The following is a 27,160-nucleotide window of genomic DNA, read 5'->3' as shown; positions in this document are numbered from 1 at the left end:
AAAAGCAAAGTAGAGGACATTTCCCATACATGAAAATTGCAACCCTGAAAATGAGAGGCAAAGTCTAATGAGGTTCTTACAGGGTTTCAGGTATCAGAAAATTAACTCATGCATTTAGGTGAGTTATGTATAATAGATAGTTAACAACCTATGGATAGCAAAGCAGTGATTACAGGCACATTGAATGATGAAAAGTTCTGTGCTTTGTAGTGGTATAAAGTGGTTATGCACTGGCTAGAGGAAGTGAGGACGGGTTCTGCACTGCCTAGAAGAACATGTCACAGTGCGTTTTGTCCAGGAGACAGAATTTTAGGGTTTCAGTTTTTTCACTTGTTCCACCATTGCCAAAAATTCATAAATTATGCATTTTGTGTTTTATAAGTGACTGTAGTGGCTACATTGTGGCCATGTACAACTCAGGATAGATACACATGATGGTGGTGGGATTGCCCTGTGATGTCCAGGGTCCAGTGGGAAAGGCAGTACCTGTTACCCATGCTGTTCTGATGCAGAGGATGCGGGCGTAATGAAACCGGACTGCTAGTTTTGAGGTATGGTCCACAAGGACCCATATGAGGATCGAGGTCACTGCTGCACCAGAGAAAAGGTGACTCCCACAAGGAAATGCGCAGCAAGGGAAACAATCCTGCACAGGAGCTCTGGGGCTGTTCATGATGCAGCCACTGCAGGTCACTACAAATTTCTAGGAAGATGACATGGTTTTACCAAACAGTACTTGCTTCACTGGCCTTGAAGCTCATCTTCATCAGAGACAACAAACTCCATGGCAAGGGAAGCCAGGAAACTTCTCTGTGAGGGACCTTTGCAATGTCTGCAACATAAGACTACAACCAGTTGCTCAAGACAGCTACCCTGCATATAACACTCATGGGTTCATGTGACAGAGCTTGTCCACTGACCTCTCTTCTAGAAGACATACATCTACCTTCTCTATCATCTTGCCCCAGAAAGCCAGAGGAAAAGCAGGCACTGATGTGGGAAGAGATGTAAATGGCAGCAACAGGAAAAGCTTTCATATTGCCACACTGACACTGTGGGTGATAACCCTGTGCTTTCATCATGATGCCATCTGAAGATGACAAGAGAACATGCTGCCTGCAAAAGAGACCTATACCATGCAGAGACAAAGACCTGGATGATAGCTTTTGAATTATGAATCCACTGCAAGCGGAAACACGGTTGTTCTGAACCAGTTAGCATCTGCCCCCACCAAGTCTTCAGAAGTTATTACAGAATTCCTTACACTGTTTTCCGCACAAAAACAATGTCAAAAAACAATGACAACTGTCAGCACAGGCATATTCTTTCTAATGACCTGACATTACACAGCCCAAAAATGCACCTCAGTTTCATGCTGCATGCCAAAGAGGTGCATTTTTAACCAGTCACCAGAAGACTCTTCTGATGCTGTGAAGTCATCTATCCGCCTTACTTAGGCAGCTGAAAAGGGACACTGCTATACCTCAGATACTTGGAAGAATGTCCAGCACAATTCATTTATAGATTCACAACAGCCTCATGTAAATTTATATTGTTATCTAAGTACCTTTTACCATATTTTAGGTGTGTAAAGGTAAAAAACAAATAGAAGTATTTTTTCAAGACATCTATGGTAAGTAACACAGTTGCAGATGTCTTTAAAACACACAAGCAAAGATATGACAGGAAAACCGCACTTAACCTACTTACACTGAGATTAAATCAGGGAAGGACTCTCTTCCCCCACTACAGAAATCAGTTGGTGGGGTTTAACTTTCAGCATACCTTACGACTCAGGTTGCATCCATCAGAAGAAAACACACCTTCAGGAGACAACACATCTATCACAGAGCATTTGCATTCCACTGGTGTCCCTACTTGTGTTCTTTTGGCTACTGCTAGTGCTCGTGGTGGGCTAAATGCATTTCTGCTGACATAGTTTCTCTTCTCCTGAATTTATGAACAGGAAAGAAAATAATAATAATATAGAATAATATAGAAGTAATATAAATAATAGAGAAATTATTTAAGATTTATGGAGTACTAAAAATGAATAAATTCTCCATTTAAAGAAACCTACAGAGATTTTCTGAAGTTTCTGTTAGTCCCACGTGTGTACCCACATCAGGATTTGGTGAATGCTAAGTACAACTCATCGAACGTGTCCAACAGTGCTATTCTGTGCAATTTTTTATCTACCACATGTAGAGTCCCTCACTGGTGAAAATTATAAATCACTATTTTTATAATAGAAAATAACATAACTTGTAATGGTCCAATTATATTTGTTTTTCAAATCTTGGAATTATTTTAGAATTATAAAACAGAATAATTGTTTTGCCATCATGTTTTTCTTTATGTACAGGATTCTGCATCTTTCCCTTGATTAAGCAAAAAACTTGAGCAGTACAACACAAAAAAGCTTGTGTCCCTGATCCAGAAATCTGCCTCATTAATATTGCAGAAGTTCTTCCTATGTAAGTCTTATTTGTGAATGTAAAAAATAAGGAAACCCCAAAATTATATATGTAACATCTTTCTCTTTAACAAAGGATTATGCAAAGGTAAAAGAATTGTACAAAACCACAAGGCAGACTGTGGATGGACAAAAGTCATAAACTGAAGGATATATTTTCTCTAATGTGTTTACTAAGAATATTTTTTATACCTTCGTGATAATGTTTTAAATTATGTATACACACATATACACAGACACTACACAAATATATAAACTGGTCCTGCTGCTGAAGGAAATTTTATAACTATGTACACATCTCTACAGATTAAATGCCTTGGTATGCAAGCAGCCAAGAGCACTGTTAGTTGCCAGTAACTTCAAGACATGATCCTATTGACTTCGATAATTTTTGGATCTGTTGGCTCATATTTTGGCAAATCTGTATGTAAAAAAGTCCTGTCTTACCATTCCTTTCACCAACCAATCAATAGTCTAACCTGGTTATGATCCCCTCAACATATAGCATCATCAAATATGGTCCACATATGCACCTAATATATACAAGTCTGTTTTCAGTTTAAAGCAAAACCCCACAATTTTCATTAAAAGTAAATCCATTTTAAATCCTGTGTTCTGATACCAAAACACAAAGACCAACAAATCCCACTCCATGTTTCTAAGCAAGCTTTTCTTGTTCTGAAATGCGGCATTCTCTCTCATCATAGTTTTCCTAGCTTCTATCACTCCATGTTGATCTATTTTAGTCAGCAAAAGACCTGTGGCAGAGAAGGCATCAAACACAAGCCTTTGCTCGTCTCCAGTGCCTTGATAATAAGAAATGCTATTAAACAGTATTTCTAAAAAGAGATAGCAACAAAAGGGAGAAAAACTCCTAGGGAATGATACCAAATGGCATCTCATGCCAGCCTGCCTTACTGAGGGCTGCTCTTGTTATTTGGCTTTGCAAAGCACTCAGTATTTTGACTTCGATCCAGCAAAGCAATTCTGCATTTCCCATGTCTTTCCACCACTGACTTGCAGAGAACTATTCGTACACATGAAGACAAACCTACACTTCATATTGTTTGGGTCAGGATCAAGGCACCAATCATCTTTCTGGATCCTTGTTTTGTTATGAGAATTGCTTAAAATAAGCTAAAAAAATAAATCTTAAAAGTGTGAGCTTTAGAAAGCCTCAAGACCCAGGAACATTCCTAAAATAATTTGCATTCCACAGCAGCAGGGCAAAACCATTTCCATTTCAATGAGCTTGTGGAGAGGACTCTGGTCTACTGGCTGAAACTCAGGACTGAGCCCTGGCATAAAATAAACACCAAACCCACTTGTACAAGGTCACGTGAGAAACCACTTTTTCCTGTTCTCCCTCAATACATTGGCTAAACTCTTTTCATTACTTCAGACCTGCATCCCAACACTCATTTCAAGATAGGTACTTCCACTCCTCTCTGCTGGACAGGGGCTGGTTGGCAGGGAGTTTTCCTGTCCCTTTCCTGCATCATCCTCAAGCAGCTGTCCCCAAAGACTTCAACAAATGTTTGACAAAAACCTTGGCTTTAACACTTGCTCCTTTCATAAGCTTTATACAAATAAAACACACTAGCAGCCACAAACTTTCCAAAGTGATGAGCAAAACACGCAGTGGAGACAGACGAACAGACAACTTTCACATGGTGCAACAGTCACTCCTGTGACCAGAGAGGGGGAAACACATTTAGCCAGTACTTCAGCAACATCAGTAAATTTCAGGAAATCATAAAAACAGATTTGTCACCTGGAAGCCAACACCTTACCTCACACATCTTGCTTCGTAATCGAAAATCTCCCAGCCTCAGATGTTCACTAACTCGCACTTACCTACGGCATCACCCAGGCACATCCTAAGCACTATTGTAATAATGTGATGCAGTATGTAATGTTGCTGCTAAATACTTTTATTCAAATTATTTGGTCGAATTCCACTTCTCAGTTTTGCTCACTCTCACACACATTTAGCAGCTCTAAATTTAAATGCTGTGAAATGACTACTCTATTCAGAAACTTGTAAAGAATTTTTACCTAAAAAAGGATTTCAGGTCAAGAATATTAGTATTTTTCAGGCATTTTAGATGCAACAGGTGATCTTAATAGTGATTTCAACAGGTTTAGCAGCTTGGTGTCTTTAGCTGCTTCATAAAAGCTGGATGTCTCTATACATAAATTATGTATCAAAACATAATTAATGCTCTTCCACAATATGCCTCTCTGTTTGTTACCAGTGTCTCGGCTAGAAAAAATGTTTTCCTTTTCCTGTCCACTCCTACAGGCCTCAGAGATTTGCTTAAGCTGTCTGAAGGAAGCAATGATAGCACTAATGCATCCTTATAACTCTAAAGCATAAGCAAAGAGTTTTCACTAAGACCTTAATATTCAAGGTAGAGAGACAGCAGTAACTAATTTGCTTAATTAAATGCCACAAGCCTTATACTGGATAACAGCTGCCTGTCACATCCCTCCATTTGTTTGCTTCAATCTGCACACTCAGATTTTCTGCCAACAGCAGCCGGATCTGTCAATGGCAAACTCTGCAGCAATATCATCTATATCCTTTCACTTCTGTTCACACATGAGGACTGGCTGGAGCAGGATACTGCATGAAAAATGCAACCAACCACTTCATACGGTACAGAGGTAAGGGGCAATTATTAGAACTAATTTACTGAAACTGGCCATCACACTAATTGTCAGGGACTAATTCTGTTGGAACTAAACTGTAACTTGAGGAAAGATTCCTTACTGCATTTGCTGAAAGGGTATGTTAGTTTTAGTGGTTATATTTTCATAGTAGTGCTTAGAATGCCTATGGTGCACAAATCTAAAAATATCCAAATCCTCCAAATACTGTATATATGCCTGATTAACGAAAGTTACACATTCTCAACTACTATTTAGCTGTTTTCTTAGTTCTTCCTTTGGTTATCAAGCCCTATGATGACTCCAAAATTCCACAAATTGTGACTTGCAGGTTATTGATGAATAAAAGTAGATATGCAGGCCATTATGCATGAACAAAAGCAGATGCAGATCATTCATGTTCAGCACAGTAACCTGTTTCTCAGATAAAGGAGAGATAAAATGTTGCTCCCCACTGTCAACTAAATATCAGTTGAACCTCTTGTTCTCCTGTACTGACAGCTTGTAACACAAAGTTATAACTGGAGGTTTGGACTGGAAGCCTCCTCAGCAACTATAAGGTATACAAACCTTTTTGGGATTCTATGTCACTTCTTGCACATTACTCAAACAAGAAGCCAAAAAAAATGCAGCATTACACGCACAGTGTTCCTGCTTGTGTAACGTTTCAACCTGCACAGCAATGTTGTTCTACCATTTTCTCCAGCAAAACTGAAACTTGAGTAAATTAAAGGAGACTGTCTCTTCTCTACGGAAGCTTCTTTTCTTCAGTGAAGGAGAATGCCAAAGGAATTATGAACCAGGATAACGAGGCCAGTGCTGAAGAGCCCTGAGGAGACCAGTAAAGGAAGAGTTCAGCCACTACTTCCAGAGAACGAAAAAAACAACTTAAAAATAAGTAACCATTAACTCTCCTATCACTACCAAATAAGTAGCTTGAAATATGGTCCACCATGGATTAATGAATGCAAAGTGCAGGCAGATATAAAATAGACCCTCTATTTCAGCAGTTCAGTATTTTTATTGTAGTCACTTGTCTGTATGCCAGTTTTTCAGACAGCCTTGGAACCCGATTAACATCTAGCAGCAGACGCAAAGAACACTATTTCTTCATTTAAAAGTTATCCTGATATAGAAAAGCTTGTTACAATAATGTAAAAAACCCCAAAAGTTAAGTGATCTCTAACCTCTTAATAGAAGTTCACAAAAAGGTCATTTGTCCATATTTCTTCACTCAGTTGAATGACTTCTTCAGCTTCAACTCTGATATTTGCAATATCCATTCAGTATGGTTCTGTGAGTTAATGAAAAATAACCCTAAACAACTCAGATGTTTGGCATTTGCACCCCATGTTATCAGAAAGTTGGTTCAATAATTTATAAAAACCTAGATGAATATATTCTGTTAGATGTTTACATGGAATGTGAGGTCTGCAAGTGGAAGAACTTAGGGTTATCTAACGCTGTCCGCTATCCAATACTTGGATGGTTTCTGTCAGCAATTATTGAAGTGTATTTTACTTGTTGCACCATGACATTCTAGTCTCCAACATTTACTACAATCTTCATAAAAAACTAACAGATTTCTAATAAATGATTGCCAACCAGATTCATATCAGGAGAATCCATATGATTCAAGAGCCAGTGGCTCTGCTGGGACAAACTGAAAGCACAGATCACACTCTCCACAAAGATGCTGTTTGAAGTTGTCCTGTAAACTCCATGGATTCAACTTTTGAAGAATATCCTTGTCAAAATAAATTATATTAAAATGACAATGTAATGCATTTTCAGATTCTGAGACCTAAATATATTACTAATAGTACGACAGCCACCTTAATACCTAAATAGATGTGCGTCAATTTTTGCTATCAGGCTATAATTTAATATTTAAAATTATAACCTGACTATGGGTTTTCCTAAATTAGATGATTATTTAATTAATTTATAAAATAATCAGTGCAAATCACTGACCACAAAGATAATTCAGAGATTTACACAGTCTAAAAAGTCAGTGAATTTGAAAAGTAAAAATTTTTAAAATAATATATCCTGCTAATAGTTTTACAAATCAAAAAAGACCCTCATTCTACATTGTTGTCAACTATTCTGTGAATGGCTTTTTTGATCTGGGTAAAAAACATTTAAAATAATCTTATTTTTATTCTCTATTTTCTATTAGTTATTGAAGTCTATACTAATTTTTATAATTTATTATTTTATAATGTTGAGATTTTTAATGTTGATAAAAGTGGTATGAAAACCAGCAAAAATCTGATCATTTTCTGAACCAAGTCACTTGGATGACTTCTAACATCCTCTTATACACTCTGTAACTCAGTATTTCATCTTTGCTAGAGGTCCAGAAATCTGTAAATATTTGCTTGTATTGGTCCTGAAGCCTGCAATGTTCTGAGACTCAGATTTCAACATTGACAAATCTGACTGTTTCAGGTAAGAACAATTTAGAGGAAAAAAAAATCACTTCAAGTCCTATCTTTTCTTTTAGAATAAGATAAACAGGGAAAACCAATTTACTCTCCTATTTATCCTTATTTTGTTTTCTTCCTTGTCAATCTCCCTGGTTTGGTCAGGGCAGCCTTTCTTCATTTTATTCAATAAATGCTTGAAAACTAAGATACATTTTCAGTAGCCAAAAACCTCCACATACCTTAGCAGACTCAATGAAAAATCCGTACAGCAAATTCATGCATTAAAAAGGGAGATGACTCCTTCTATCACTTAACATTAAGAGTATTTTAGAGAAGAACAGCATGTAAATGTGCACAGGTCAAGTAAAGATGATTTCCAAGCCTAAAAATTATTCTTGTCACTGGCAGCTGTTATGTGAGAAGTAATAAGGTCCAGAAGCCTGGGCATGACCAGTGATAAGAATATCATTACGATCCATCTGCAACCGCCAAGAGACACAAAACACCTCTGCAATCTTTTGTTCTAAGTAAAATTAAAATTCCAAAGCAACAGGTTTTCAAACCAGAACATAGTGCATGTCACCACACAAACACCTCCCCGACCCCCCCAAATGGATTCACATAAGGGCAAGCTGAGAATACCTTTCAGAACACAGAATTTTAGTATCACGGATTTTATAGTACATATGTTTGCTTTACCTGTGTATTTACTTGCTTTGTGTGGAAAGGAGTGTTAGATTTGTAAAAACAAGTGAGTCATGAACAAGTCAAAATATTTCCAGTAAACTTATTTTTGCCTGAATATGCTAAGTTAACTGAAACCAAAACATTTTGCAGAAATGTATCAGTTTCACTGGTTTGTGATGAATCAGTGCTACAGGCTGTGCTACATTTCACTGAAATTGTTAGTTACAGAATCAGGAAGTCACAGAATCAATTGGGTTCAAAAAGACCTTTGAGATCAACAAGTCCAACATGAGTGAACACCACCATGTCAACTAGGCCATGGCAGTACGTGCCACATCCAGTCTTTTCTTAAACACCTTCAGGGCCAGTGACTCCACCACCTCCCTGGGCAACCCATTCCAATGTCTAATCACCCTTTCTGTGAAGAAATTCTTCCTAATGTCCACCCTAAACCTCTTCTGGTGCAGCTTAAGACTGTGTCCTCTTGTCCTATTGTTAGTTGTCTGGGAGAAGAGACCAACACCCACCTGGCTACAATCTCCTTTCAGGTAGTTGTATAGAGTGATGAGGTCTCCCCCAGTCTCCTCTTCCCCAGGCTAAACAATACCAGCTTCCTCAGCCTCTCCTCATAGGACCTGTGCTCCAGACCCTTCATCAGCTATATTGCCCTTTTCTGGACAAGGGGAGTTTCATTCTCCTTCATTTGGGATCTAACAGCTTTCCCCCAACTGTGGAAATCCTCACCTTACACAATTTTTCTTATTTTCATTATTCGCATTAGCATCTACCACTAAAGAGATCACTGAGTGATCTCTTGATCTCCTTCAAGTGCCTAGCACCACTGGAATAAGGAAGGGCTGCCTGGCTGCCACATTTACAAGAAGTAAATGATGCTTCTACTCAGGATACCTCATCTGCTAGTTTTCAACTGTCTCTTCCACTGAAAGAGGGAGGAGTGCATCATAGTGCATTTGGACTCATTCTGGCCAGTAGCCCTGGTCTTTTCTTGGATGAGCCCTTAAAACACAAAAATATAGTGTTAAAACATAGTGTTTCAGCAGGCAAATCACCTGCTATTGTTTCACTGGGAGAGATATTAAGTCACTTGTTTAATTAATATGTGTGATTGCTGAGATACCTAAGTGCAGTTGAAGCAGAAAAGCATTATGTTACATCTTCTTAGTTTATCTTAATCACTTTAAAAGGGTTTAATGTCTTTTCCTTACTCGATGAGGCTGGTGAGCCATGTCTCCCAGCATGGGAAAAAAAAAAATAAAATCAGAAGCCAGAAAGCATCCCAGACCATGTCCCAGAGCATTTTGAAGGTTGCCTCTCTGCACAGAAAGTTGAGCTGGTTGCTAAGACTAAATGAAAATTGAATTAAAATAGAACTTATAATGACTAAACAAATCTCTGGGGGTTTTGTACTCTTCTTCCATCTAAGAGTTTCTCTTTTGTTACTTCAATCCAACTTCAGTTATGTTTTTAGTAACTTCTTTCTTTTAGCTAACACTTTCCATCATTTTACTATCTTTCCTTTGCCTTTTGTTCATCACCTCTTTCCACATCTTTGTTCAGCATCCCTACTTCTCTTCCTTTCATATTCCTCTTGGTTCTCTGCATGGCATATCTGTGACAATGACTCTAGAGACAATTCCACCTGGCAATTCCACCTCTTTGCTATGTCTTTAACACGTGTATCACTGGCCCTTTCACTGCTTACTATTGCACTTGATGTCTTCTTTGGGCGTCAATCTGTTAAGGCACTGTCAAAACAATTTTCATGCCATGTAAACCACTTTTTATAGCTTGTTTATTGCCCAGTCTTGCAGCGCTTTTATTGTAATCTTCTAAAAAAGCCGTATTGATTCTAAAGTTACTTATTTCTGTAGGACAGGACAAACCAAGCTGTTGATCACATTATACAGGCTGTGGTGATTGAAATAACATTCCAGCTAAAGTAAACCAACAAAATTGCAGTGACAGTTTATGACCAAAAGAATCACATGGGACTCTTGGTATTGCATTTCTCTCTAAAAGATACACATGACACTCTTGCAGAAGATATCCTTGCTTATCCTCAAGAGTTCCTCAAAACCATTCACAGCAACAGGTACCTGGAAACGAGACTGACTGAAGGAGCAAAGTTTAATATTACTCAATATCACTACATTTGCTTGCTATTGTATATGTTAGCACAGGTTAGATATGCTACATCAGTATTTTCCTAAGTGCACTCTACCAGCTGCTATTCTGCATTTGCTGCCAATGCGTTTTCTGCTACAGTTCTTCAGACGATCATTTGATGATCTAAGTTTGACAAGGGACAGTGCCTCTCAACAGGATAAACCCATCAAATTTACTAATCTGTGGATGAATCTTGCCATTCTGGAGTGACTAGAGCTCCTGAAGTGGCAGCACACAACCCTCCAACACAGTTAGCATCACCGTGAAGACAAAGCATGGTACTATCTGTGCAATGAACATGGTGAGAAGTTCCACAAGGTGTGTCTGGGTCATGTAGGTCATCTGCAACACCCCTCAGCACACAGAGCTGTCATTTAGCACTGAGACACCTCTAAGTGCAACACGCAGGTCTGGGCAGCCACCAGCTGAACTACCTTAAGTATGAGCACAGGAGCTTCCCCGTCAGGACCCCCACTGCCCCATGTAAGGCAAAAGAAACAGTATCACTCAAGAGACCCAAGAGATGAATGCTCTCCTATTATATCCCAACATACAAAAGAGACAATTCCCCTGTTCCTCTCCAGGATACACAGAAAATAGGCAGTGAAGAAGCATCCTCCTAGGACAGACTCTTTTCCATCTCCTCAGAGCAGGGGAGGAGAAGACAGAAGAGACAACAACTGGGACAGGGAATCCTACATTACACAGAGGACTGTCTCCCAGCAGTTGGACTGGGGATGAACATCAGCACTTACTCTCTGATCCCTGTGGGTCAGACAGCTGGAATGTCTTTTTCCCCATTACTTAATCATTGGAGAGGCAGGACTAGGTGCCACTCAGCAGACCGTGGTAGTATTCCTGAGATACTCCTTATATCTTCCTTTATACTCCTAAGTTAAGAATAACAAGATGAAATGCATGCAGTTCTTCTACATAGCTACTTTTTTAGGCTTTTCACTGATACTAACAAGAACTAGTTTTCATTTATATTTGTTTATCTTCAAGAATTTGCTAGATGAATCTTTCTATACTTAAACCTGAGGCCCTCCAGAGGAAAAAATTACAACAAACAAGAATGTTTTGTTACGAACCCAGCACAACTGAGCTTAATTTAAACTCTTTTATGACCCACCACAAGGACTAGAAATGCATGCTTTTCTGTGCTTTATTCCAACTGCAGTTTTTTGGGGTTTAAGCAAGGGAATATACAGTGTCAGTTTTCAGGGATGCGCTTTGAAAAATCATGAAATCTGAATCTGAGAAAACACTGTGAGGTAATCAGTGTGATCAAGTTATCTCTCCAACTCATTAGAACTAAAAATCAGTGCCTTATGGTACAATCTCTATTATATGATGATGCCAGCTTGCAATGATGAGTTGCTAATACTATTCGGGAAGCTTAAATTTTGCTATCTCAAGTTGTTTGTGAAACAGTTTCTCCTAAAATAGTGCTCTAGATGCAGGAAGGAGAAAGATAAAAACAGATCTACTCTGTCCTCTAAGACAGAACTAGTTTACAAAGGCATCCTTGATCCTGATTTAGCACTGCAACTCATACCATTGTACAAAAGATCAATCAGGACAAGCAGAAAAAGCAAGGAAAAAGAGGAAATATAAGAAGCATACAGACAGTAAAGTCCACTGGAAAGAACTGTCACTTCTATATTGTCATGTTGGAGACATCTGAAACCCAAAACACACTTTCACATCAAACTAAAAATAGCCCACATACAGGAGAATGCATTGGAAGATAAAAATAAGTCAGCAAAAAAGTAAAGCTAGAAGCAAAATATTTATTTGATTATCCTCAGGATATGTGCAGGATTACATTTTATGATCAACTTTCAAGACTTTCCCATATAGAATTCAAGTCAACTGACCTTCTTTCTGTCCTAACTCTTGTTATTTCCTGCTAGTTATCACAAAATAGCAGTATCCTTGGCATCATTTAAAGAGATTTCCTACTTCTTTCCACACACGCAAGAGAAGAACAAACAGTTTCTTCTGGGTTTAGTGACAATTAAATGATGTGATCGCTTGTACGGTGGCACGGGCTTAAGTAGAAGTGTGTGACTGCTGTTCCCTTGGTGCTTGAAGCAGTCTTGTTTGCTTCCCGCTTATCTTTGAAAGCAGGAACATCTTAAAATAAAAGCGCAGCAGGGCCAGTAGGGAACTACTGGCAATACTCTAGTTCTGAAAACATCTTGTGTGTTGGATTGCTCTTACTGAAGAGGACTAGTTGGATTTGTAAAGTCAGGTGAAATTTATAACACCAGCACTGACTGTCTTAAGTACAGTGCACGTATTTACTTATGGGCAGGGTGGAGGTTGATGTTTTTTGGATTTTAATCATCAGTCAAGAAATTAGGAGTCTGAGGGAGAAGGACAGCAGCTCAGGTCCCAGGCATGCAACACACTGTAGATTAAATGTATCTCAATAGTCATGGGGAGGGGAATTATCTTACGATGTTTACTTTCCACCAAGCCCTTGCAGAAGGGCAGACAGAGAGGGAACACATGCATGTGCTCACAGACATTCACAACAAGGAGATTCTCTCTGCAGAGAAAGTTACAGAATTAAAAGGAAATAAAAATTATTATCTTTAGTTAGAAAGCATCAATCTGTGACCTACAAGTGTCCAGGTTAAAAGAAAGTCTACTCACAAGTAATGAAGTCAAAATGGTTTAACTCTTCATTTTTATCTTTGAAAAACTGAGCAATTTTAAATAAACTTGAAGATGTCAAATTAAGACTTCAACCTGGTTAAATTTAGAGAATAAACTAGATGATTAAATGGCCCCTTTCAAGAAATAATTATTTATTTTCCTGTGTTTACGTACCTTCTTCTATCCAACTCTCCAAACTCCCACTACTGTTCTCACTCTGATGCACAGGTCCAGAGGAACTGGTACAGTCCTTCTAATGTTATTTCTATCTTTTATTCCCACTCTAACACAAATAATCCTATTATCAGTTTTTAGGATCAACATGATCAGAATGATCAGGCCCTATTTCCATGTCAGAGCACTAAACAATTCAAAATGAGGTTAGGCAGTTCTACTACTCCAGGATCTATACCCACTCCCATTAGGTTTGCAAATGAGATTTTGAATGCTTTGACTTACAATTCAGGGAAAGTAAGTGCACGCTACTGGTGGAAAATATACTGCACATACAATGGCACCACAGCAGCAAACATGCACAGTATCGAGTAATAGTCACACAGTTTGTCACTGATCCTCTCACTGTACCTGTAGTTCTGTCTAGCAGAGGTTCCACCCAGAGCCACCTGCCCCCCACAGCCCCATTTTGTCTCACACAGTATGATCACTCCCCATGCACAGAAGCAGAGCGGTGCTCTGTGCTGCTTCTTCAGACCAACAACAGGGACAGGAAGGACTGCTGAAGGGAAATTCCCAGTGACACCATCTTTATTCCTCCTCAGTGAATGGTCAGAGCACAACAGAAATGCTGCACATTACAGGTTCAGTGGTGTACTGCAGATTGCGCGACAAAAAAAGAGATGCTCTTGCTGGAGAAGCTGCCAAGTCAGGACAGGACTGATTGACACTTTGTGCTGCTGTGCATGATTAAGTATCTGAGACTTAAACAGACAGATTTTCTGCTAAACACTGGGACAACCAATAATAAGGTGCACATGCTGATGTTAATTTTACAACTGCAATACCAAGATGTGAGTGCTCAGATTGGGAATCTCTTCCTCATCCTGTCAGAGCCAGATTTGCTGATCTTCCGGTAATAATGCCAAGCACATCCTCTCCTACTGCTTCTTGGAAAGCGAACATCTGTATCATTTGTACTTATTCAAGAAGATCCTCATCATCAAGGTGATATGAATAATCCTACATGTTGAACAAAGTAGCCACAAATACATAAGTAGATATATGATGTACCCAAAAACACAGCTTGGATTCTGTCCTACACAGTCTTTCATAAATTAAAAATATGAGCTGAGGTGGGAAGATGATGTTTAAATTCACATTTTAAAGACAGTTACTACTTTGTGCTCTTCTTCATCAACTACTTCAAATACATTCTAAAAAAGCAGTTAGCCTTACTGGCCCTCCTTTGTAAGGAAAAATATACTTGTTATGCTCAAGTCATACAGAGAAAGCAACAGCCCTCAGAAAAGAGTTTGGCTGTCCCAAATTCACCTTTCTATTAAATGAACTGCCATTTGACTAAGGGACACAGACTCTTAACAGGGAAATAAAAAACAACTGAACGTTAAATTTTAACCAAGTTAGGTACTTTAAGAAAAAAAAAAACAACAAACAAATCAGATAATGTGGTAAATCCCTCTTCCCCACAGAAAACATAACAAAACAAAAGTCGTGTGTCCCGTAGGAGTCAATGGCAGCTCAAGGCTCGATCTCAGTAAGCTGTCAGCCTGCTGAAGAGAGATGAAAACCTGATGCAAACCGTTCTGCGGCTGCTTCTGTCGGCGGGGATTTTGATGAAGGCGTCGACACCCGTGTGCGAGCGGCGGGCGCACCTTTGGGCCCGCAGATGTTTTCTCACGAGGGAACAAACCTCCTGGACCACGACCCTACTCTCTCGTCACGGGGGTGCCACGGCCAGACGCAGATCACAGCAGCGCCCGCTGCCCCACGCTCTGCCTTGAGAGCCCCGTCAGGGGCTGGAGAGCAGCGCGAAGGAAAGATGGATAGATGTCCGTCATCCCCCCGCCCCAGTCCCCGGTCCTGCGGCCTTTCGGAGCCCGGACGCAAGAGGGGCCGGGGCGGGCGCGGGCCAGGCGCCCGTCCCGGGGCTCCGGTGCGCGGCGCTGCGGGCGGACAAGCCTGCGCGGCGGCCGGGGCGTGGGGAAAGTCGAAAGGGGAGAAGCGGAAAATAAGTAAGTAAAGACGAAACTCTCCTCCTGAAAGGGGACACATTGCGGCACAGTTCGCTTTCCTGCGGCGGCAGGCGGCCCGCCCGGTCCGACACCCCCGGTGCTCGGCGCCCGCCCGCCGGCGCCCCGCCCGGAGCGCGTCCCCCGCTCCCCGAGCGCCCCGGCCCCGCTGCGGGGCGGCGGAGCTCCCCCGGCCCGGCCCCGCTCGCCGGCCCCGCTCACCTCATGGCCCAGCTCCGCGGGCGCCGCCCGCTCCCCCAGCGCCGGGCCGGGGAGCGCAGCGGCGACAACTCCCCCAGTCCCCGCGGCTGTGTCCGGCCCCGGGAAGCGGCTGGCGGCGGCGGGCGGGGCGGGGGAGGGCCGGGCCGAGGGGCGGCCGCGCCGCGTCCCCTCCCCGCTCCGCCCCTGCGGGGCAGCGCGGGCCGTGGGGACGAGCACCGAGCGGAGCGCGGAGGCGAGTCCGGGTCCGAGGGTACCCGAGCGCTCCTTCGGCGGCGGCGGCGGCGGCGGCGGCGCTCCCGGGAAACTTGATGGAAACGGACTGTGAGTACCGCGGCTGTCCGGCCGCCGATACCGCCTCTGCTGTGGCCGCACGGAGTTATCCGTACTTGTGAGGATCTACGCAACCCGCCACCTGCGCTGGTGATGGTTATTTTCTTCCCAGGAAGGCATCTCACAGCATTAAGAATGTCCTGCACACACGTACTGGTTTTGCTTCCTTCACTTGGGGTTCTGTTGCAGACCCGCACCCCAGCAGGCTGAGGAGCGCGGGAAGGCAGCATGGGCACATCCCCTGAAGCAAACGGTGGCTGTTTCTTGTCCTGTCGCAGGTCACCCCTGGGGAGATGCTTCCACCTTCTCCATAACCACCATTTCAGTGCTGGGAAACCATGATCAGATCCAGCTGAGCCTTCTCTTCTCCAGGCTGAACACACCCATTTCCTTCAGTCTTGCTTCCTATGGCAAGTTCACATTTAAACATGTCTGTGCCCCTCCATAGAAACCCTTCCAATTTTTCAGTGCCTCTTTTGAACTGGGGAAGACCACAGCTGGGGTCAGTCCTCCAGAAATAGACCAACAAGGGCCAAATAGAGTGGAATAATGGCATCCCTTGATCTGCTGGATATGGTCTTGCTGACACAGAACACTGCCCTCCTCCCCCTTCTCCCCCCCCCCCCCGGGTTTAAAGTAGATATAATTTCAATTTCAAAGAATGATTGAATCACAATTGCTGTTAAATCAAAATCTACTGTCAGGTCGTTTTTAACAGCATATGTTGTCTCCGTAGTGGCTGCAAGATCCAGCTAGGGCTCTCACAGATAAAAGTAATCTATTGGGGCAGTTGCAAACATTGTACCAGTCTCTCAGCCAGACTTTTTGTCAGAAATCATGAACCCCATGGCAGTCAGCAGCATGGGATATGCCACTACCAGAGTTGCTACAGTTCACTGTTAAATTTATTAACTTAAACTGCCAGTGACAATACATATGTGTTAATATTATCATATGTTAATAACCAAGGCCTGGGCAACTCGAGAGCGCCAAATGTCTGTGGTGCAGCTGAGGAGGAGGAGTAAGGCAACATAAGGCAGTTTATAATTACAATGATACTGCAATCAAGCAGCATAACAGCTAGACCACTGAAATTTACTCTGGGTCATGTCTAGCTTCTGGTTTGTACTAGTAAAGAAACACTGGCAGAGAGAAACCACACTGAAATAGTTTCATTACTTCACTATGATAGATACTTTTATACTGGTCTAAAGATGTCTCCTGCAGGAGTGCAGGACAGGACTCCGTGGCTGTGTGAACACCACTGCGCTGTTGCTGTGTATTTCTGTTGGTAATATAGCTTCCTCAGGCTCCTGAGAGTGTAGACATTAAAAATGGATAAAGTAAGGTTCATGTTTAACACATGCTTATAAGCAAGCAAACAAACACTTTCATAGATGTATTCTTTTTTTTGTGCTCTTTGCAGCATTTTGAAACCCATCATTTCGGCCAGCAGCAAACTTGTTGTCAACTTTACTCTCACCAGAAAGCTCTCAGTCTGTCATTGTGCAGTGGAGAAATGTGGAGAGTCCAATGGTCCCAATGTGGTCCGTCAGTATCAAAAAGATTCCCAAACTGAATGAGGGTCAGGCAGTAAGTCTCAATGACTTCCCAAGTGGATGTTGAAGTAAAGAAGGAGCTAAACTGCCGCGCTGGTTGTTGAAGTAATGCTTTGGCTTTTCGCAGAGAAATCAATAGATGCAAATCACATGGATACAGCCATATAGTAACCAGCTGCTTTTAATAAAACACACAAAGATAGGAAGCGCACACACTTCTGTTTGAGGCATTTACTGACAGGCACCCAGCCTGGGCATGACCAGAAGAGGTACCACCTCAACTCCTCTGCTACAAGTGGTCCTTTGGACACAGCGCAAGGCCATGAACTTCATGTCTGGTTTCTGGGAGAAAGCACTCAGAAGTCTGCATTCTGGGTCCAGCACCCAGATGTGTTAAGAGTTGCTTATCTAGTTGCTTATTGTCTGAAAAGATGGCTGAATATAGGCAGGGAAATGTACTTTTCCTTCAATCTCATTCAGAGGACAGACTGAAACAGCTCTGCTGAACTTTTTGAAAGGGTTCAGATCAACTGTAGGGCTCAGACATGGCATAGAAAACTGAGCAGCTGCAGTTAAAAGGCCCTGAAACCCACAATACTCAGAGAAGTGTTCAAGGCAAGGCTGGATGAGTCTTTGAGCAATCTGATCTAGTGAAAGATGTCCCTGCCTATGGCAGGGCCGGTTGTTGGATTAGATGATCTTTAAGGCCCTTTCCAACCCAAATGATTCTATGATCTAGAGTAGACTTCATTGGGTGGCTCAAGTGTTGGCTCCTCATGTTATAAATGAGTGGATTTTGCAAAAGGCCGATGCCTTTGGGGTTTAGCAGAGGAGGGAAGTCCAGAAGAGTGTCACTAGTGCAGAGTGTGCACTGTGCAATAGGTGATATCAGTAGTGTCTTTCTACCCGTTTCTACAGCCCGATTGCTGTGGGCTGTTCTGCCCTCTAGTGCCTGCAGCGACAGCTCCCTCTCTCTTCTCTCGGTTTCCCCTGTGCGTGCAGCACACGCACACCCAGGAGCTGCAGACCCCCGTGCCCCGCCCCCCGTGCCATTCTGGGTGCAGAGCTGGCCACCCTTCGGCCTTACCTGCCTGCCGAGGACAGCTCCTGCTGGGGACACTGACCCAGCAAGGAAACGGTGTTGCTGCAATGTAGCACAGATGTACTTTTGTGAGGGGGACTGTCCTACTTGAGGAGTTGGCCTGTGAACTGACAGATACTTTAGGAAGTGCAGGCACATTCTGTCAGTCATGTCTGGTACCATTTCCAGTAAACCATCAGGAAAGGACGATTACAAAGAAAACCGAGACTGGACTTAGCATGTGGCTCCAGCCCCTCACCTGGGTTCCAGGAGTCAGGGACTTAATGAGGATTTTGCACTGGCAGAAGTTCCTAGTGGAACTCTTTGAACTTGAAAAGCTTGAAGGACAACTGCTTTTGCTCTATTACCTGCTGAGATGCCCATTCAAGTTTGTGAGGAAAGACTAATATGACTGAAAAGCAATTTATCTAATTGCTGTAGTAGCAACCTTTCAAAATAGGGAAAGTAAGGAAATTTTGTTCCAAGAACATTATCAAAGCACTTGCAAAGTTTATTATGATGCTCTCAATGTCCTTCAAGCACAGGGTGTGGGACAGCAGTATTTTTCAACAGTAAATCTCACATTTTTTTGATGGATTGGATTGTGTAGAAGGGGATAGTATTTCCCTGCCATTCGTTGCACTAGTAACTTATCTCAATTTTTACAGCCTGTAATCAACAATGCCACATATGGAAAACATGTTTTAATGCTTTTACTGTTGCTTAGGTTCCTCTTTCAGCATGGGTACGGCACAATACTTGTAAATAGAGAGGAATTAATTTCTTCTTTCTGAGCCATTCATCTCCTTTTACTTGATGACTTGCCTGTTACTCAGTTTCCAAATCCTGTGTTCCTGCTTCATCTGATTCTTCCAGCTGGGAAGAGATGGGATCTGAAGGCCGTTCCTCAGCAACAGGTTGGCCAGTCTCTTCTTTCTCTGTGACTGGTTGGTCAGCAGCATCTGCCTCACCAGAGACCTGGGGTGCTGCATCTGGTGGCCTGGGCTCTTCAGCAGGTGCTTCCGTCTGATCAGGCAGAGGGGGACAGCTAAATGCATCTAAGCGTTTTTCAACCACTGTACGAATCAAGGCTGAAACAGAAAGCCACCATTAACAAACATGGAGGAAAACCCTTATAATTTAACATTTTTTATATATTACTGACCTGTAACTTCTTAAACAGGGAAAGAACCCTGAAGTAACACTAAAAATGAAAGAATATTTAAGTGAGACAAAACCATCCCTGCTGCTGTAGCCAAATGATTGGTTTACACTCAATGCTGTGATTTGAAAAGAGTGCAATATTGGATATTTTTGTTGATTTCCTCACATTTGCTTCTCACTCCCAGAGCAGGTCACCCCATCAGGAACAAGGACTAGCCAGGTTACACATAAGGTGATGTTTTGGGCAGTCTTCATTCAAATAGGTTAAAAATGGATCCTTAGGGACTTTTCCCCTGTTTCTGCTTAAGAGGGGAAAGAAGCCATGAACTGTCTCAGCTGAGGCTGTGTTTGCCTCTACAAAATTTGGGGAATATTCCTTTTGCAGAGATGATGTTTACTCAACAGTGGGTAACTGGGTAGAAGTCAGGAAATACAGAGGGTAAATAGCAAAATGGGCTGCTGACATTACTTATTGGCCTATGCCAAATGCTCTGTATATCTCAGAACTGGAGCAAGACTATGATATCTAGTTAAACAATTAAACAGATTTAACAGGAATATGATAGATATTGTCATCAATAGTGTATCCTGCAGCAACATTATCCTAAGGATGTTTTAATTCAGTAGTCACATACAATATATTTTTTATTAACAGAAATTTCCTTCCCCTCCTGAAGAGCTATGTGAAGAAGTGATCCTTGAATGTACATACTGCCACATATATCAGGATAAAATACCTAACAGACCAGCTGTAATTGTCCAAATCATACTATATCTTAACAAATAAAATTCAGGGTCCCAGTTAAACTGAAAATAAACCCAAATGAAGCAAACACAATTTTAATTAAAACTCAAAATCCCAGCAAGAGGAAAACTATAGGAATGAGGAAGATGTAATGCAAGTGTAAAAAGTGGCTTGATCTAGGAGCACTCCAGTGGATACACATACATCATAATTTTGTGTTTCTACACAAGAGAGAGTTCAGACTGTTCAAGTGTTTCAACTACAGCCTCTGAAGACCGAATAATAAAAGAACCCAAATACTTAGCTTGAACTAGCCCAAAAAAAAGACTGATATTTCAATCTATTTCAAAAGGACAAGATTATTGACTATAGCAGGAGGTAAGCCCTTGTTTTGATGAAAAATGTTGGTCACCTCACTTCTCAGTCAATCATGGCCTATGACTATCCTCCTTTCATGTAGGAGTGCTGGGAGCTTACACAAATCAATTAAGAGACTTTCACTGTATACATGTGGCAGTACACCGGATGGGCTTTTCTGTTCCCACTGGCATAATCAGGCACACTACAGAGAACATAACAGCAATGATAGCTGTGTAACACAGAGGAAGTAGAAGCTTTATAGCAGAAAAAAAGAATTGTGTTCTTTAACCATTCTCTTCCTGACACATGTTGTATCTCCCAGTATTAACACATCTCAAACAGTATAAAGCCAGGAGAGAGTGAACAGTGCAGCTTGACTGACACTCCTATTAATTCAGATGAAAATCAGTTACCTAGTTGTATGTAGTAGTAGTTTTCCAAACATTAAAACATTTTAATATAATAAAAAAAACCAAAAAAAAACCCAAAAAAAAAAAAAAAAACCAAAAAAACCCCTAAACACAAAGGTACTTGGAGTTCTTGCTAAAATGATACCTCCTACCTTAATCCACAGTGACGATGTAAATGTGATATTTGTTCTAACCACGAAAAAAGCAATCAAGAATCTCAAGCAGCCCAGATTACATTACGGGATTTGCTAACTTACAGTCAAGCATTGTCCTCCCCAGAACCTTCTTCTGTAGTGTTTCTTCCACTTCTGACATCAGCCACGGAAGGAATTTTGTCTCAATATCTGTAAGAATTTAGCAGGAAGAAAGAAAGAGAGAATGCCATTTTATTAAGGATGACTGACAGGACTTGAGGGCTGTTTTTTATTTGCTGCAACGATTAAGGGATGAACCCTCCTGCCAGAAAACACCTGATTGTAAGAGTCAGATGAAATCTCTTGAGTGTTGTTTGGTTTCTTATCTCCAGCCTCTCTTACTGAGGTTCATCATTATGGACTCTGACCAGAGTCCTCTCAACTGCAGTGATTTTCAAAGAGGTCTGGCACCCTTGAAGGGCTAGCACAGTTGAGATATACAATCATGTTCTAGTGAGATCCACATAACTATCCTGAACAAGTCAGGAGAATAACATTTCCTGCCTTGCTTTCAAAGACATTTGGCGTGTGGTCTGCTGAAAGCATTTGTTCCCTCTGACTAAAGAGCTCTTGCTTACCCATGTACTTCTCAAATCATACTCTTTGTATGCTGTGGTCCCAAAGCCTGCCCTGGTTGCAAAATACACTCAGTTTCTGCATTAACCCCATGACTTATTCTGGAGAGAATGTAGCTGTTCCCAAGCTGCGGTCTGCGCCCATGTGGAGCCTGGTGAAGTGGGGTGCAGCAAGGTAGCCCATAAGAAATGCTGGTGATTCTAAAGGCTTGGAGATCACTGATGTACAAGTCCAAAATTATTTTCAGGGCCTAATTCTAATTGACTAATTTCTCCCTTGCTCAGAATGATATACTGATTTCTTTGTCTGTTCTATCAAAACATATTTACTTCAATTTGGATCTCTCTCTCTTTCTCTCTACTGTACCAATCCAAACCACTCATTTATATCTCTCCAATTCCAAAGCAGATCTTTTCACTGTCACACTGTCAGCTCTTGCTTATTCTTGACTACTTGTACAGATGACCAATAATATTTGTTTGTGTTAAAACATGAATTCAGCCACAAATGTAAATTAATAAAGTCTTATGACATTATTCTAAATAATAGGAGAATGTGCTATGTTTTATGGTTGTTTTGAGCTTTATATTACTTAGTTCATATATTTTTAAAAAACAAATACAAACCTCTTTCTATAGGGTCATAAAAAAATCCACTGTCATAAAGATTGCTGAAGACTGAGGGAATAAGGTCAGCCAGGTAACGCTTAGCAAATGCCCGAGCTGCAATTTTCTCCGTGGTCTCTTTCTGCTTCCGCAGCTTTTCCAAGTGCTCGAGTCTACGACGTTCCTGTCAAGGCAATTATGCATGTGAAACTTAGAGGCCTTTAGCTGTTACTTCTTTGATCTAGACTTTGAAGAATTATCACAGTGCGAGTCTCTTAAATTGCAAAGATAATCAAAACTGCAGATAATCATAGTCTCTACCTGGTATTTGCAGCCTCTGCCCTTCACAAAAACTCCTCATATGAAAGAGTGCTTCAAAGCAAGCTTGTACTCAATCTATTAAAATGCCCAAAAATTACATTTCTGTGTTCTGCGGTCCACCTCTTCTGATTTTGGGAAGTCTGTAAAATAAGGGCCTCACAGCTGGCCAAATGAAACCCTTCTCTGATGCCTTAGTATACACTGATCTCATGCCTTCTTGCTTTATTATTGCAGATCAAGCTGATCATTGGCCTTAGAATGAGATGAAGTTGGATAGCGTTTCCTGAACTTTTCATCTTTCCAATATTCTATCCTATTTGATGATTAAAAAGATTAAAACTCAAATTGGTCCAGGAAAACATTAAAAACCCCAATTATACAAGGCTGATGAATAGTGAGTAAGACTTGCCTTTTCTGTTTATTCCTATTTACTAAATATTAATAATATAGCATAATACTTGGAGATCTAGAGATGTATGTGTGCACACAGAGTAGTGCATGCATTGGGTGTGAAAGTCTAGGTGTCTCTCTTACTTTCGAGCACTCTTAGCAGTTACTGTAATGAAAAGGTTTAAGAAACAGCTGCACCAGGAATAAAAAGCTGTCGGTCTGGTCTCTTGATCAGATGATACCAGGTCACTCAAGCGTGACTGCTCCAAATAAACACAACAGTATGATGGTGGTGTATGAGAGCACATGGCAGAGCGCAGCTCACCAAAATACTAGGAGGAATATCAAAGTTAACAGTGCTCTTTGGGATATATCCGGCTTATCTCACAGCTTGTCATTCAGTACTGGAAGTATTTTTCTCCCTTCTGATGAGCATTCAGACTGTTTTGCTCTTAGGCAGGAAAGTCCTACCTTCTCCTCTCTGATTCGCCTGTCCTGCTCTTCCAGGCGCTGTAATTCAGCAAACTCTGCGTTACGCAGCTCTATAAAGGCACGCTGATGTGCCCGCAGCTGGGCCAGCTCTTCTTCCTCCATGACTTCCAGCAAAGCCTGCTCAACTGTTTTCCCGATCAGCACTTCCAGGATTGGCTTAACTTCAATGTCAAAGTCAAACAACTGAGGATAAGAATCACGGAAACAGAGATAAATGTCCCTTGATCACAACTGCTCTTAACAAGTATTGGCAAGGAGAACAGGAGGCTGAACAAAGACCTTGTGCTGAAGGCAGGCCAGAGAAGCGCAGGTGGGGCCAGTGTCAGCTGAGGCAGAAAGAAGCATGAGTGCAGCTGGGAGGTAAGTGATGAGTGGGCTGGAGTGAGATACACACACCCTACCACAGCCACTGTTGGGACTGCCAGGGACAAGCTGACCCTGTTTCTATGTTCCCAACCTGTTCTTGAGCTGGACGCGTTTTACAGAAGAGCGCATTTCTCAGCACTGTAATTCTTAGCTGAAAGCAGCAGAACCAGTGCATATGGAGAAGTATCTTTCTTAATTTTGCACCTAACCTCAAAGTAGACATTGGAGAGTTAGGTTGGGTTTTGGTTTTTGGTTTTGTTTTTTTTTTGCATGTTCTGTGAGGATTAGTTCCTTTCTGTTTCTACTTCAATTTTGCATCAGAAATGTGTTTTGCATGGGAGACATACTTCAACAGCACTTTGTGGACTGACTTTGCTTCATACCTCTCCTTCTTCTATTTGCGTGGCTATATCTTTTCCCGTTTTGGCTGGTATGAAGAGTGGAGTAGGTGGTCTGTCCAAAAATTCATCTGTTTGACACTCTCCATCAACCTCTAGTATACGATCACAAATCTCTTCCAGATACAGTTCTAGAAACAAAAGCACATTGAATACTCAAAGCTGGATTCTTTTTATTTTAACTCTAAACTATTTTTGATGACTATACACTGTGAATTATATCCAAAGAGTCAAATAAAATACCTTATATAAAGTTAAAAAAAAAAAAAGGCAGCTCAACTTAAAACATAGATCAGTTTGCTGCATAGGCCATCTGATGCTATGCTCCCTGTAATGTCAGGTGCAATTCATGGAAGTGATTCCCAAAAAGGGTAGTTCACTTGAAGCAAAATTTTTTAAACCTCTCAATTTTAAGCATATATGAAACTTCTCTGATGATCCTGGAAAAGGAAAGAATAAATGAAGAAGTCTTGACTAGTGTTCAAGAACGTACACTGAAAACTGCAAAACAGACCTTCTGGGAAAATGTCACTAATTAGACAAGTTTATAAGGGGTTATAATGGAAAGGATTATAGAACCTCTGATTCTAGCATTCTATGATTTTAAGCTTATCCCTGTGTGATTCTACCAACTTCATCATCAGTTTAGCAAGTGAATATAGATCAGCAAGCCTTATTTGCAGATGCATATAAAAAAAACCAAAAAAGCCTTTTACCTGTCTGCACATAAACATGCTCTCTGCCTTCCACAGGCTCTGGTGTTCCTGGTCGAACTGGCTCTTTTGCACGCTTTTTTGCCAGTGCTCTTTTCTGTGCACCCTTCTGCTTTTGAACCTCAGGGGAATTGGGCTGGGTACTCTGAGCAGGAGCGAGGAAGGAAAAAACCACAAAACTGTGTACTTGAAAATGATATTTCATTCTTTCTACAGGAAACTGAAGATTGCTGTTTGATTTGACTGCCAGCAATCTAGCATTTTGGATTTACTTTTCTGGATCCTGACTCTAAATTTTTGGTTGACTTAAAGACTGTAGGGCATGAAACTAATAACATAGGCTAGCTGCCTACAGGCACATACTAATGGCGTCTCACAGTAAGAGCATCCATTTGTTATTTGAAAGTGAATATGATATGTTTTTTCTGACAAGTGAGTTTTCAAATTTTGAGACGTCAAATGGACTTAAGTCCAGTTATCATATTATGAACACAACTATTTGCCAGATAAAAATTACAGGACCAATTACTGCTGATGAAACAAAAGAAACTCGTACTACCTTTTAAATTCAGTACTCTGCTTATGGATTGAAATGAACATCAGTTTTGAACTTCTTAAACAAAAACTTCGTGAAATTCACTCTAAGAAACAGATACTGAACAACACAAGTTATTTACATGAAGTAGCTTTTAAAAATACAGACTGCTTTAAATTTGTATATGATCAAATCATCTATGTTGAAATATTCTCTGAAAATAAAGTATTACATTTGGATAGGGTTCTGAGAAAACTGAACCAGTGGAAGATCTCCCTGCCCATGGCAGGGAGTTGGAACCAGATGATCTTTAAGGTCCCTTCCAACCCAAACCATTCTAAGGTTCTATGACTTACTACTACATCAGGGTAAACAAAATACTTTTGCCTCCTCACAAGTAGTTTTTGCATACTGCTGGACCATTTAGCTCTGCTTCTATGCTAGGATAAGCCAAAGTCTACCCCAAGACTCAATTTCCCAGGAGCTGCAATTCTCCCTGATGACACCTTGCATATGATCACAGATTATGCAGTGATGACTTGTACTTAGGATCATTACAGATGATCCTAGAAAGAAATGGAGAGGCAAAAAAAGGAATCACGTACTTAATATGAGGAAAACAATAAATGGGAACTACAGAAGTTCATGTGAAACTAAGTGCTTTAAAGAAGAGCTGGAAACAGACACACTCTAGCTTAACTGTGACTATGTGAAACATTTTAAGTAAAATTACAGCTTCGGTAGTTAAAATTATAAATGAAGAACAGCTTTCCTGGCCTACCTATGACTTTCCAACAAAGCTGTAGCATGATCCACATTAAAAAAAAAAAAACCCAAACCAAACCAAAACAAAAAAAAAACCCAAAAAAAAACCCAAACCAAAACAAAACAAAAAACCAGAAACACATACCTGCGGCAGGAGGCGAATGGCTAAAGCGGGTCCCCGCGCCACTCTGGGGTCTCGCATGATGTTGCCGTAGCACACCGGCTGCTTCTCCCTGCGAGCAGCACAGACAGCGCCGGCTGCAGCACCGCACACCCCCCGGAGCGGCTCCGACCGGCCGCAGCGGGCAGCTCCCCCCGAGACACGGGAAGAAGGGCTCCCTGGGAAGGGCGGCGAGGGAGCCGGGATGAAAGGAAAGGCGCGGAGGGCGCGGGGGCAGCGGCACTCACGGCTCGGCGGCGTCGGGTGGCGCTCGGTACTTGGGGCGGGCGAGCAGGGAGCGGGGCTGGCTGCTGTAGCTGTAGGGCAGCGCGGGGGCCACTGTCAGCTCCGACGGTCGGGCGGGCAGCATGGTGGGCTCTGTCCGGCAGCCGTCGGGCGGTGCGGGGCGATGGAGCGCCGCTCGGATCGGGGCGGGGCGGGGCGG

The 27,160-nt window shown here is 41.6% G+C and overlaps 2 protein-coding genes across 3 annotated transcripts in view; both read right to left on the bottom strand.

Annotated features, from left to right (window-relative positions):
• Positions 1-15,624, bottom strand: part of PLAGL1 (PLAG1 like zinc finger 1) — a 50,582-nt gene extending 34,958 nt beyond the window's left edge. Inside the window, exon 1 of one of the 2 annotated variants that reach the window (XM_032682809.1) lies at positions 15,552-15,624. The gene's annotated coding sequence lies outside the window, so the exon portion shown is untranslated. The remainder of the gene's footprint in view (positions 1-15,551) is intronic. The other variant, XM_032682813.1, reaches the window with a different exon arrangement.
• A 3,586-nt stretch (positions 15,625-19,210) lies between these two features.
• RSPH3 (radial spoke head 3) lies at positions 19,211-27,160 on the bottom strand. The gene is made up of 8 exons (XM_032684098.1): positions 26,964-27,160; positions 26,701-26,788; positions 25,259-25,400; positions 24,528-24,673; positions 23,758-23,961; positions 22,597-22,759; positions 21,458-21,544; positions 19,211-19,612 (listed from the first exon to the last, which is right to left on the bottom strand). The coding sequence occupies exons 1-8, from the start codon at positions 27,083-27,085 to the stop codon at positions 19,350-19,352; spliced, it is 1,215 nt and encodes a 404-aa protein (XP_032539989.1). The 5' UTR covers positions 27,086-27,160; the 3' UTR covers positions 19,211-19,349.

Source organism: Chiroxiphia lanceolata, chromosome 3 (assembly GCF_009829145.1).
Source record: "Chiroxiphia lanceolata isolate bChiLan1 chromosome 3, bChiLan1.pri, whole genome shotgun sequence".
NCBI classification, from domain to species: Eukaryota; Metazoa; Chordata; class Aves; order Passeriformes; family Pipridae; genus Chiroxiphia; species Chiroxiphia lanceolata.
This window is presented reverse-complemented; position numbering and strand designations above follow the sequence as displayed.